The 12,359-nt window shown below is 45.5% G+C and overlaps 1 protein-coding gene across 1 annotated transcript in view; it reads left to right on the forward strand.

Moving 5' to 3' along the window:
• MINDY4B (MINDY family member 4B) overlaps positions 1-12,359 on the forward strand; it is a 54,303-nt gene that overhangs the window by 23,995 nt on the left and 17,949 nt on the right. The window contains exons 5-8 of the mRNA XM_070467090.1: positions 1,854-1,973; positions 2,693-2,784; positions 5,309-5,474; positions 6,514-6,579. Coding sequence (XP_070323191.1) covers positions 1,854-1,973; positions 2,693-2,784; positions 5,309-5,474; positions 6,514-6,579 — 444 coding nt within the window. The remainder of the gene's footprint in view (positions 1-1,853; positions 1,974-2,692; positions 2,785-5,308; positions 5,475-6,513; positions 6,580-12,359) is intronic.

Here is a 12,359-nt window from a genome sequence, read left to right on the forward strand (position 1 = left end):
ATGGACAGAAGAGCCTGGTGGGCTACAGTCCGAGAGGTACAAGAGTCGGACATGACTTAGCTACTAAACCACCAGCACCATCTCCCTTTTTAATTAAAAAGAGTGCAGGGTTCAGTCAGAGACATAATGGAAAATGGTTTCTAGCATGATTCAATAAGATCATTTTATTCCGATTACATGTGTGTGCATTTACTTTTGGTCACTATTCTGTACAGTTTTTATCTTTACCTGGATTATAATTGCTTTATACGGTTGTGTTGGTTTCTGCTGTGACACAGCATGAATCAGCTACATGCATGTGTATATATCTATCCCTATCTGGAGCCTTCCTCCAAACCTCCCCCCATCCCACGCCTCTAGGTCATCACAGAGCACGGGGCTGAGTGCCCGGTGCTATATAGCAGCTTGCCGTTAGCTATTTTACCCATGGTAGTATATATATGTCAAGGCTACTCTCTCAATTCGTCCCTCCCTCTCCTTCCACTACTGTGTCCCCGAGTCCATTCTCTGCATCTGCGCTTCTGTTCCTGCCCTGCAAATAGGATCATCAGCACCATTTTTCTAGGTTTCATATATATATATATATATATATATATATATATATATATGCATTAACATATGGTGTTTGCTTTTCTCTATTTTTTATTATGGCAAGTGATTTTGATTCCCAATTAAGGACATGGTGTAAAGGGTCCTTTTAAATATTTAAATAAACACTTCAAATGTTTTCTAAATTATCAAAGAGTGGCCCAAGCTAATGAGCAATATTAAGTCAATAATGACCAGCACATAAAGATGACAACAGTCATAAGGATGGCGCATACAGGAGTTAAGCTGGGAGGTAGATCAACGCTGTTACACTGGTGTGAATCCCAGCTCTGCTTCTTCTGGCTGGGTGATCTTATGCAAATACTTTCCCGTAAGTGGAGGATAATAATGGTACCTTTCTCAAAGAATTAAATTAACATAATGAACTCAAAGCACTTAGCTCAGTCCTGGTGCATAGAAAATGCTCAATAAATATTAGATGCCATTTGCCAGCCTAGTTCAAATGCCACCTCTTCCACGAAGCTTTCACTGACTGCTTCAGTCAGAAGTTTTTTCACTCCTGGCACTTTGCCTGATAGAATATCACACATTCTTTATTGCACACGGTTGCAAGGTTAGACTCTTTACGTATCTATACCCCACATCGGACCTAACACATACTAAAAGATTCTTGTGTCTCTGATTATAAAGGCATTCCCTTTTTGTCATGTGTTTGGTTTACAAAGGCTTGTACCAAGCTTTCTGGGATTTTCTAAAAGACCCTCTCTAATCTCAACATGCTGCTGAGTATCCAGAAAAAAAAACATAAAGATTCTAGGGCAAGAACAGAGGCTGCTTGTTGAATACCATTTACACCACTATCACACTCAGGTTACAGTCATAGAAGCCTGCCCATTCCCTTCTTCCGGAGCAAGAGAGAAAGATCCAAAGGCAGGAGAGGTAGAGGTTTCAGAGTCACGGATGGAGGGACACGAGGCATGAGAACAGAACTGCAGCCTTATCACGGATGGTAAGAGCGAACAGGGAAGATGCCGGCAGTGGACACGGGGACAGAACTCAGATGGGGACAACAGGTGCAGAGTTGACCCCCTGGGCCTTCAGGATAAAGTGTCCTAAGTGAACCTGATGCAAACCTTTTGCGGAGGGCTGGACAATCACACTCAGAGGAAAACAGCAATATGCTAACCTGATTCTAGGAAAGGGACAGGCCCACCTCCGTGATTTCACCACCTGGCTTAGGGCTGTTTGCTAAGGGCTGTGTCTAGGAAGAATACCCTTTGAACCATTTGTTCCCCCTTTTTCAGAAACTGCGCCAGACCCTCTTTGGAAATACCACCCAGGTCTTCAGCTCTGACTGGACAAAGGCCTATTTCCAGTTTCATGAGCCTTTTTCTGACCTGGCTTTTGCGTTGCAAGTGGGAAAGGTAAGCACGGGTGATCTCTTTTTTAATCCTATGCTCCCCATGTTTCCTTCCAACCTCCTCCGTATACATGCATGTTTTCATTATAATCAAATGTAGAACATGTTTATAATTTAAAATGTAACCTTAAATGATAATGGACTTAGTGTGTTGAAAATTCTAACACACTATCAAGGATGTAATAAAGTCTCAAACTCCTCCCTACCCTCTTCCAAATTCTAGTTTTCCTAGCTCTTTTTTCAAAGTCCTAAGCATCGCTAAGAATTTAGAGGTAGAGAGAGATCTAGGAATTTCTGACTTGTTTTAAAACCTCAATAATTCATATCATTGATTACTAGCCACACAGAATTTCAAGAGCTAGCTGACTAGTTCCTTCCTTCCTGCAAATCTCAAAGTTGAATGTGAGACAGGAGCACAGTGAAGGTAGGACAGAGGAAGACAGACAGCCCGGGTGCTGGTCTGTAACGCTCCACAGAGAAGCAAGTCACTGCAGATTCTAGTCTGGCCATGGCATCCAGCCACAGTCCATGGAGAGGTGTGCATTGTAGAGAGCAGCGGCGCTTTGCTAAGCCTAGGGATGCTGTGTGCCGGAGGGAAAAGGCTGCCAAGGAGAATAAATGATGACATCCATTTCCAAGAGTTCATTTTTATAAAGTGGGCCCTGAGGGTTCCAGCACCATTGTAAAGCCCTGCTCCTCACTATGCATCCACTCCCATTTCAGGGAGGTGTCCGAAGCATTCAGATGGCTGTACAAGGATCCATCATTAAATACCTGCTGTTTACAAGGAAGGGAAAAGACTGTAACTTCCTCAGGTAAGAGGCCTATGAGGAGGACTCGAAAAGAATTAACCATTTTATGAAAAACTTTATGGACTAAATAATCACCAGGGAAAAGCCCCTGGGTTGCCTCAGGAAGGAGACTTGACTCAGAAGGCAAAAAGTGGGGACTTGCCTGGCAGTGCAGTGGTTAAGACTTTGCCTTCCAATGCAGGGGATCCGGGTTTGATCCCTGGAGAGACAGCTAAGATCTCACATGCCTCACAGTCAGAAAACCATAACATAAAACAGGGGCAATATTGTAACAAATTCAATAAAGACTTTTTAAAAACAGTCCATATTAAAAAAAAAAAAAAGTAAAAAAAGACAGAAATGGCCCTGGTTCTCCCAGAGGGGCTGGATTTCACAACTGGGGAGGGATCTCCCAGAGTCCCCCTCAATGTTCAGCTGCAGGAATGATGCTGAGAGTTTTTATGCTCCACCGCAGACCACCCTGACAGGTAAAATGAAGTGCCAGGTCTCCAGGTGGGCTCAACTGACAACATTTGATGGGAAGCCCCAACCTAACAATTCCAGAGAGAGGACAAAAGGGGCGATGAAAAGCCTCATAAATGGAGAATTCACCCTCCCATTTAATCAGGCTGACAATGCACAGTGTGGTGGCTGCCTGTTTCTGTTAAAAATTCAGTTCCAATGATTTTGTTCTTAGATGTTAACAAGCCTCTATCATGCGCAAGGCTATATGATTGCTATTAGGAGAAATCGAAATAATTAAAAGCACCTACCTACCCTCGAGCAGGATAAGTTATCACCCAAAGCAGGAACTGAATATCTCATCTATGCTAAGAACATGAATTGCCAGATTCCTTAGAAGCAGAGCCAAAGGTGGGAATTCTTTATGCAGGTGCTTTATTAAGGGAACGAATGTCCTCAGAAGAAACCCGTAAGAGAGCAGAGTAAAACCGGCTCAGGAAAGAAGTGGAGGAAGCAGGTGGTCGCCGGCGATGGCGAGGCTCCCCTGAACCATCGGCGCTCTCGGCGGTGGGGGGCGAGGGGGGGCGGTGGGGGGGCACTGCTCCATCTTCAGATAAGGGGGCGGGGCCTTTTCACCTCTCACCTCCCCTTAGGCATCTACTATGTACCCTCCTAGGGGAAGGTGGCACAACTCCTAGTCACTTCCAGGGAAGGTGGCTCCAGGTCTTCAGAAAGTTTAGAACTACGAGCCACTAGCAGCAGTACCCAAAGCAATGGCAGGATGTATCCACCAGCTGAGTAAAAGAGATCCCAAGCAGTCTAGGTGAAACACATACATTTGCTGCACCAACAGAAAGCATTCAGCACAGTACCTGGTATTAAGCCAATGGTAATGAATAACTGCTATTATCCACCATCCCCATGAAGCCTTCTTGAATGTTCCCAGGCACAAGTTCTTTCTCCGTCCTCTGCAGTTTCCCAGCACTTTGTTTTATTCTCATTCTACCTTGCACTGGGGTTTTGGAGTATGAGGCTCTTGTTACTCATTTCTCTATCATCATAGAGCTAGGTGGGTTTTATAAATCATGGCTGAGTTCATTCACTAACCTCTAGCATGTGTTTCTTCACTAGGACCACAGCTGTCAATGTTAAATATTTAGAAAGTGAGCATAGCACAGGCCTCTGATGTAAAGCGTGGCTCTCATTTCCAGGGAAGTCGGACCCGCTGGGATTACTTGACAGGGCTCGTGGTTAAGGATAATCTGACGGTTAAGTCAGGAGGCACACTGCCTGCATTCAAGTCACTGCTGTATGGCTGTGAAGGCGGAAGACGAGGGGCAGACTGCTCAAGCTCCCCGTCTTCCTTTCCTCACCTCTAAAACAGGAGAAATAACAGCGCCCGACTCACAGCTCGTTGAAAGGATTAAATGTGTTAGGTGCTTAGGACAATGCTGGACCCAGTGAGTGCCAGATGAGAGTAAATTACACGTCACTAAGGGCAACCTGCTGCTGCTAAGTCGCTTCAGTTGTGTCCGACTCTTCGCAACCCCATAGAGGCGGCCTCAAGTGACACGTAGGATGCGATCAGGCAGAAAGCACAGACAGGACATGCATATGAAAGGCAGATGAGTGCATGAGAAAAAGCATAGAGGTGGAACATGGAAACAACATCCAGGGGACCGGTCCATCTGGGGCAGAGGGTTTGCAAAATGGAAGTCTGGGAGATAAACCTGGGAGGACTGTTCGGGGTTGCGCTTGGGAAGGGCCTGGGTCACGGGGTTAGAGAGTTTGGATGGAGACTGACTAGAGTTCAGGAGGGAGGACAGTGCGGGGGTTCGGTGGGGACCACAATGCACAGGGTGGAGAACCAAGAGGAATAGTGTGCTGGGATGACGATGCCCGTCCCATGGGGGCAGAGAGGACGAGACCCCCCACCCCCCCACCCCATGACATTCTCAGAGTGCAGGCTGACGAGGAGCCAAACAGAGCCGTCCTGTACTCAGAAGGGCTCCTGAAAGCAGAGGCCCGGGCCCTCAGCTAGCTGATGCTCTTTGCCATGTGCTCCTCCCCTCCTCCTGCACTGAAGCTTGTGCAGGATAAGCAAGCACCATCAGGACCGCACGCTGGCGGCGGCGCTCGCGGGCATCCTGTGGGCCGCAGGAGCAGCTCAGAAGGTCACCCTCTGCCTCATTACCGAGGACACTTACTTCGTCCCGACGCCTAGCTACTCTGGGGACGGCTTCTCTGAACGGGTGAGTGCCCTCCTGCCCATCCCGCCAGGTAAGGGTGACAGAGCCTGGGTGAGGACCAGACTCCCCACCGCAATGGAGTTGGAAGCCCGCGGCTGCTCTGGGGCGGACCTCCACAATGTAAGCATCTGATGTGGCCAAAGAGGCAAGGATCAAGGCCATGCAGAGCCCAAGCAGCCAAGACAGAGGTGCCTGCTGTGAGTTTCTCCTTCCAAAATGTACCATGATCAAGAATATTCCAGGGCCTTCCCGGGTGGTCCAGTGGTTAAGACTTGCCCTTCCAATGCAGGTGTAGGAGCTAAGATTCCCACATGCCTCATGGCCAAAGAACCAAAACATAAACCGTATTACAACAAATTCAATAAAGACTTTAAAACAGTCCACATCAAAAATAAAAAAAACTACATTCCCTACCTAACAGAAAAGCAGCAGATTCACAGAACACAGAGAGCAAAGCAGTGGTTATCAGTGGAAAGGGAAGCACGGAGGGGCAACGTAGGGTTTGGGAGTTAAGAGGTGAAGACTATTATGTGTAAAATAAGCTATGTTGTATATTCTCCATACAACATGGGGACTATAGTCAATATTTTATAATAACTATAAATGAAATATTACCATTAAAAATTGTGAATCACTAGATAGTACACTTGTAATTTATATAATACCATATATTAACTACAACAAAAACATTTTTAAAAAGAAAATCTCATGCCTGAAATGATCATAAACTATACTTTCATAACTAATCTTCTAAACTTGGCTAAATTCTACCTGTTAGGGAAAAAAAAAGATGTGTTTATGGTTTTCCAGCTCAAGATACCGTATTAGTTTAAAACAGAAGAATGCAAACATGAGGCCGGTGGCCATCCGATTTTACCATGTATGCTTTACATGACCTTAGGTGAGATAACACGTCAGTTCTTAGAACTGTGACTTTGCAATGAAACAAAGAACTCCCTTGAGGTAATAACAGTGCGTTGACATCTTCTAGATGTGACTTTCATCTTCCTTTTCATTTTTATCTTCTATTTCTGACTTATAGCTCCAGCTGTTTGAACTTTCAGACAAAGAAGCCACTGAGAAATTCATCTATGATCATTTACAATGTGTAAGTGCTTAAGCATCGTAATTCCTTTATGTTGAACTGATCTTACAGGAATTTTCTTCCTTTTATAAAGTATATTTCTAATGATGCTTGTTAAGAAAACCAGGTCATTTTGAGGACTAAGAGAGGGCGGAATGAGAGAAAGAGAAGCCCGTCTCTCCCTCCCCGCAATCTAGAGAGAGGCCAGATCACACACAGGCCTGCTCACAAATGCCTCTTTCTCCTTGACTAATCAAACCCAGAGAATAATACTATAGAGGGCATATACAGCAAGATGGCTTTTATGGGAAGAGAAAATTTTACAGCAGTCTTGCCTCCTCTGAGGGATAAAACATAAAAATGGTAGCCTAAATTGCCAAAATGACCATTCACATTGGCTCAAAAAAATGACTTTCCGTCTGCAAAAGGTGCTCCCCCCCCCCCTCTTCTAACAGCCCCTTCTACACAATGCCCTCCCCTGCAATGAATCTTCCCCACCCCCTGGGTAGGCAGGACACAAAGCAGGAGAGCGATGGGTGAAAATGGAAGGTGCTTTTGCAAGATTCCTCTGCAGAGAAAGAAAGGAAAGCTGGTTTTCCAAAGAATCAGAACCCTACAATGTAGCAGGATAACTATAAATCCATGTGTATGTGGCTTGTATGGAAAGAGGAAATGTGATTCACGAAGCTCAGAGCTCCATGCCTTTCAAAGGTCACAGGGATGGAAAACTTGAGCATGAGTTCTCACAAACACACTAGCAATAAATAAACTAGTTTAGGATAAACTAGTTACCCCAGACCTACCTCCTGCATCAGCTCTTGGGTCTATGTGGTAGGCAGAAGAATCGTCTCCTGAAAGATGTCTATACCCTACCACCTGGAACCCCTGACCGCTTCATTACATGGTAAAGGGGAGTTAAGGTTGCTCATCAGCTGACTTTAAAATAGGGAGATTATCCTGGATTACATGGGTGGGTCCAGTGTAATTACAAGGGCCCTTATATGTGGATGAGGAAGGCAGAAGAGAGGGGAAGCGTGGTGTGATATGAAACTTGCTGCTTTGAAACTGGAGGCCATGAACCAAGGAATGTGGACAGGCTGCTGCAAGAAAGGGCAAGGAAACAGATTCTCCTCTAGAGGCTCCAGAAGGAATACAGGGCTGATGACATTTTTTTTTTTTTTCTTCACTTGGGTATAGTTGTTTTGGGCTTCCCAGGCGGTGCAGTAGAAAAGAACCTTCCTGCCAATGCAGATGTGGGTGCTATCCTTGGGTCAGAAGACTCACTGGAGGAGGAAAGGGCAACCCACTCCAGTATTCTTCCCTGGGAAATCCCATGGACATGTAGCCTGGACGGGTCGCAAAGAGTCAGACACGACAGAGGACACACGCGCACACACATAGTTTCTTTACAATGTCGTGTTAGTTTCTACTAGAGCTGCTGCTATCTCAATTTTAGACCAGTAAGGCCCATTTCAGACTTCTGACCTCCAGAACTATAAGATAATAAAATAAATCTGTATTGTTGAAGCTACAAATTTATGGTAATTTGTTCCAACAGCAATATGAAAGCAATCAAAACTGTGCGATAGATTTTAAACTCTCTGACATGAAATGTTAGGCTAGAAGCCTGCTTAGGGACCCTCTGTTGCAGAGGGAGATGTTTAAGGGGGCTACACAGAGAGGAACGTGTACGAAATTACTCTCCTGGCCAAGAGAGGCAACCCTTCCCTCTCTACCTTCCATCTCCTCAACTCAGCCCTGAGAGAGTCTGACTCAATAAGGTCTTCCACATCTGCAAGGGTTTCTTAAGCGAGGCCAGCGCTGACAGCTAGGAAATCAGAGCGAGAGCTATATAGAGGCTTTCCCCTCAAAGGCTAGGGGCTGAGCTGGAATAAGTAATAAACAAGTGGAATCAGACCGCACGGCACGGGTGGGTTCCGCACAAGAGTTACCTGTGTCAAGCAGACTCAAGCTGACCACGACCGTAGCCACGCTAGGGAAGGGCCAGCGCCATTTCCTGGATCATGCGGGATCTTGCTGCATAGACACTGCTCTCAAGGGCACTCCCAGACCAGGGGCTCCCTCTGTGATCAGCCTCCATCCAGACCTCCACCCAATGTCATTACTACCAAAGAACAACAGCTCTGGAGGGGGCGAGGAGTGGGAGATTGGGATGACACATAAACACTCTGCTATGATGGACTGAATAGACGACCAATAAGGATGTGCAGTGGGGCCCAGGGACCTCTGCTCAGCGCTCTTTGGTGAGCTGAGCGGGGAGGATATCCAAAAGGGAGAGCATATACGTATATGTACAGCCGATTCCTCTTGCTGCACGCTAGAAACTTAGTGCAACCTTGTAAAGCAACTACACACCAACAAAAATTAATTTTAAAAAACATTTTAAAAAAAGCATCTCTGTGCCTATCTTGAGGCAGGGAACACAGCTGGAGAATTAAGGGCTCCATGTAGGAGCAGGCCTACTGTTATTATGGGCGGCATCACCTCCCCACACCCCCACCACCGCCAAAAAGTGTGTATGCCCCAGCAGCTGCGAATGTGTTCTTACTTGGATAGAGGGTCTTTGCAGATGTCACCAAGTTAACATCAGGTCATGCTGGATGAGGGTGGGCCTCAATCCAATGACTCCTATCTTTATAAGAAAAGAGAAATTTGGTCATAAACCCTGACACATGCAGGGAAAACATCATGCAATAATGGAGACTGGAGTGATACATCTCCCAAACCAAGGATGCCAGGACTGCCAGCAGCCACAAGAAGCTAGGAAGATCCCAGGAAGGTTCCTCCTCTGGGGCCTTCAGAGAGAGCATGGCCCTCCTCTGACACCTTGATTTCAGACTTACAGCTTCCGGAACTGTGAAAGTACAAACTTCTGGTGTTTCAAGCCTTTCGAATTTCTGGCCACTTGTAGGGCAGTTCTAGGAAACTCATACATCTACCACATGAGATGGGCAGTGTCAATTCACCTGGTGTTGTGTTTTTAAAAATTTGAGTCAGTAAACTTCAAAAAGAATCAGAAAATTCCAAGTCAAAACCTAACGGTTTAGATCCTTCTGGCCAAATCAGAAAATCTGGCTGCACTAGACCTACATTCTATCTAGCAGGCCCTCCATTAGCTGATATAGGGAGCAATGACTCCCATTAAACAAGTCGTGATAGACTGAATGATGCCACCTAACTGGTCAAAAGGAACTGCAGATGAGATTAAGGTCTCAGATGGGAAAATTATTCTGAATTTCTCTGGTGGATCTGATTAATCACAATGGTTTTAAAACAGAAAGAGCATGGCAGGAGAGTCAGAAATTAAGGATGTAATGAGAGAGGCAGAAGAGAAGAAGCTATGCAATGTGGGGTCACAAGCCAAGGGATTAAGACTGCTACTAGAAGCTGCAAAACGCTAGGAGACACCATTTCCCGTAAAGACTCCAGAAGGAACGTGGGCTGACCAGCAGTCAGGGTCGAGTCCAGAGATACCAGGGCTGGACAGCTAGCCTCGAGAGCCCTGAGATGATGGATTCCCATTATTTTAAGCCGGTCATCTGTTAAGACAGCAGCAGGAAACTGACCCAAGGGTGCTGTCCTGTGCCTCAGGCTCCACCTCTCCCCTTTTCTCCCACGCCCTGCGGTACAGCGTTTGGGTTCCCATCCAGCTCCGCTGGCACTGAAATTGGTTCTCCTGCATGAGATGCCAGCCCTTGTTAGCACACAGACAGTGAAGCACAGATTAACTCACAAAAGGGAAAGCATATGCACTTTCGCAGACACCTTCCCGACACTATGCCTTTAAAGAAAAGGCTTTTACCCTGGGCACTTTGAAAGCCAGCCAAGGAGCTTCTTCTCCTCAGCAGGTAGAGTACTGACACAAGGCCAAGAGAAGGCCAGCCAGCAGAAGGCCCTGAATGTGGGTGGGTCACATCCTGGAGCTCACAGGGCACCTTCGGAAAGTTCAGAGCAGAAAAGTACCCTGGCCAAGAAGAGGGACAGGGAGGAGTCCCTTAGAGAGCGGCAGACAGTAATTTTTCTGTGGTCCTATTAATAGCATGTTCTAAGAACCAAGGTGAGCAATGCAAAAAAATAGAGGGAAACAACAGAATGGGAAAGACTAGAGATCTCTTCAAGAGAATTAGATACACCAAGGGAATACTTCATGCAAGGATGGGCTCAATAAAGGACAGAAATGGTATGGACCTAACAGAAGCAGAAGATATTAAGAAGAGGTGGCAAGAATACACAGAAGAACTATCCAAACAAAATCTTAATGACGCAGATAATCACAATGGTGTGATATCTCACCTAGAGTCAGATATCCTAGAGTGCAAAGTCAACTGGGCCTTAGGAAGCATCACTACAAACAAAGCTAGTGGAGGTGATTGAATTCCAGCTGGGCTATTTCAAATCCTAAAAGAAGATGCTGTTAAAGTGCTACACTCAATATGCCAGCAAATTTGGAAAACTCGGCAGTGACCAAAGGGCTGGGAAAGGTCAGTTTTCATTCCAATCCCAAAGAAGGACAATGCCAAAGAATGCTCAAACTGCCGCACAGTTGCATTCATCTCACACGTTAGCAAGGTAGTGCTCAACATCCTCCAAGCTAGCCTTCAACCGTACATGAACTGAGAACTTCCAGATGTTCAAGCTGGATTTAGAAAAGGCAGAGGAACCAGAGATCAAATTGTCAACATCTGTTGGATCATAGAAAAACCATGAGAAATGTAGAAAAACATCTACTTGTGCTTCATTAGCTATGCTAAAACCTTTGACTGTGTGGATTGCCACAAGCTGTGGAAAATTCTTAGGGAGATAGGAATACCAGACCACCTTACCTGCCTCCTGAGAAATCTGTATGCAGGTCAAGAAGCTACAGTTAGAACTGGACATGGAACAGTGGACTAGTTCAAAACTGAGAAAGGAGTACGTCAGGGCTGTATATTGTCACCCTGCTAATTTAACTTATACACAGAGTATATCATGCGAAATGCCAGGCTGGATGAAGCACAAGCTGGAATCAGGATTATCAGGAGAAATATCAATAACCTCAGATATGCAGGTGACACTACCCTTATGGCAGAAAGCAACAAAGAACTAAAGAGACTCTTGATGAAGATGAAAGAGAAGAGTGAAAAAACTGGCTTTAAACTCAACATTCAAAAAACAAATATCATGGCATCCAGTCTTATCACTTCATGGCAAATAGATGGGGAAACAATGGAAACAGTGAGAGACTTTATTTTCTTGGTCTCCAAAATCACTGCAGATGGTGACTGCAGCCATGAAATCAAAAGACACTTGCTCCTTGGAAGAAAAACTATAATCAACCTAGACAGCATATTAAAAAGCAGAGACATTCCGTCTCTGGTGTTAAAAAGCAGAAACAGTCCATCTAGTCCAAGCTACAGTTTTTCCAGTGGTCATGTATGGATGTGACAGTTGGGACTATAATCAAAGCTGAGCACCAAAGAATTGATACTTTTGAACTGTGGTGTTGGAAAAGACTCTTGAGAGTCCCTTGGACTGTACGGAGACCCAAACAGTCAATCCTAAAGGAAATCAGTCCTGAATATTCATTGGAAGGACTGATGCTGAAGTTGAAGCTCCAAAGTTTGGCCACCTGATGCCACCTGATTCATTGGAAAAGACTCTAATGCTGGGCAAGATTGAAGGCAGGAGAAGGGGACAACAGAGGATGAGATGGTTGGATAGCATCACTGACTCATTGGACATGAGTTTGAGCAAACTCTGGGAGATAGTGAAGGATAGGGAATCCTGGCATGCCACAGTCCATG

Source organism: Odocoileus virginianus, chromosome 4 (genome assembly GCF_023699985.2).
Source record: "Odocoileus virginianus isolate 20LAN1187 ecotype Illinois chromosome 4, Ovbor_1.2, whole genome shotgun sequence".
In the NCBI taxonomy this organism is placed as follows: Eukaryota; Metazoa; Chordata; class Mammalia; order Artiodactyla; family Cervidae; genus Odocoileus; species Odocoileus virginianus.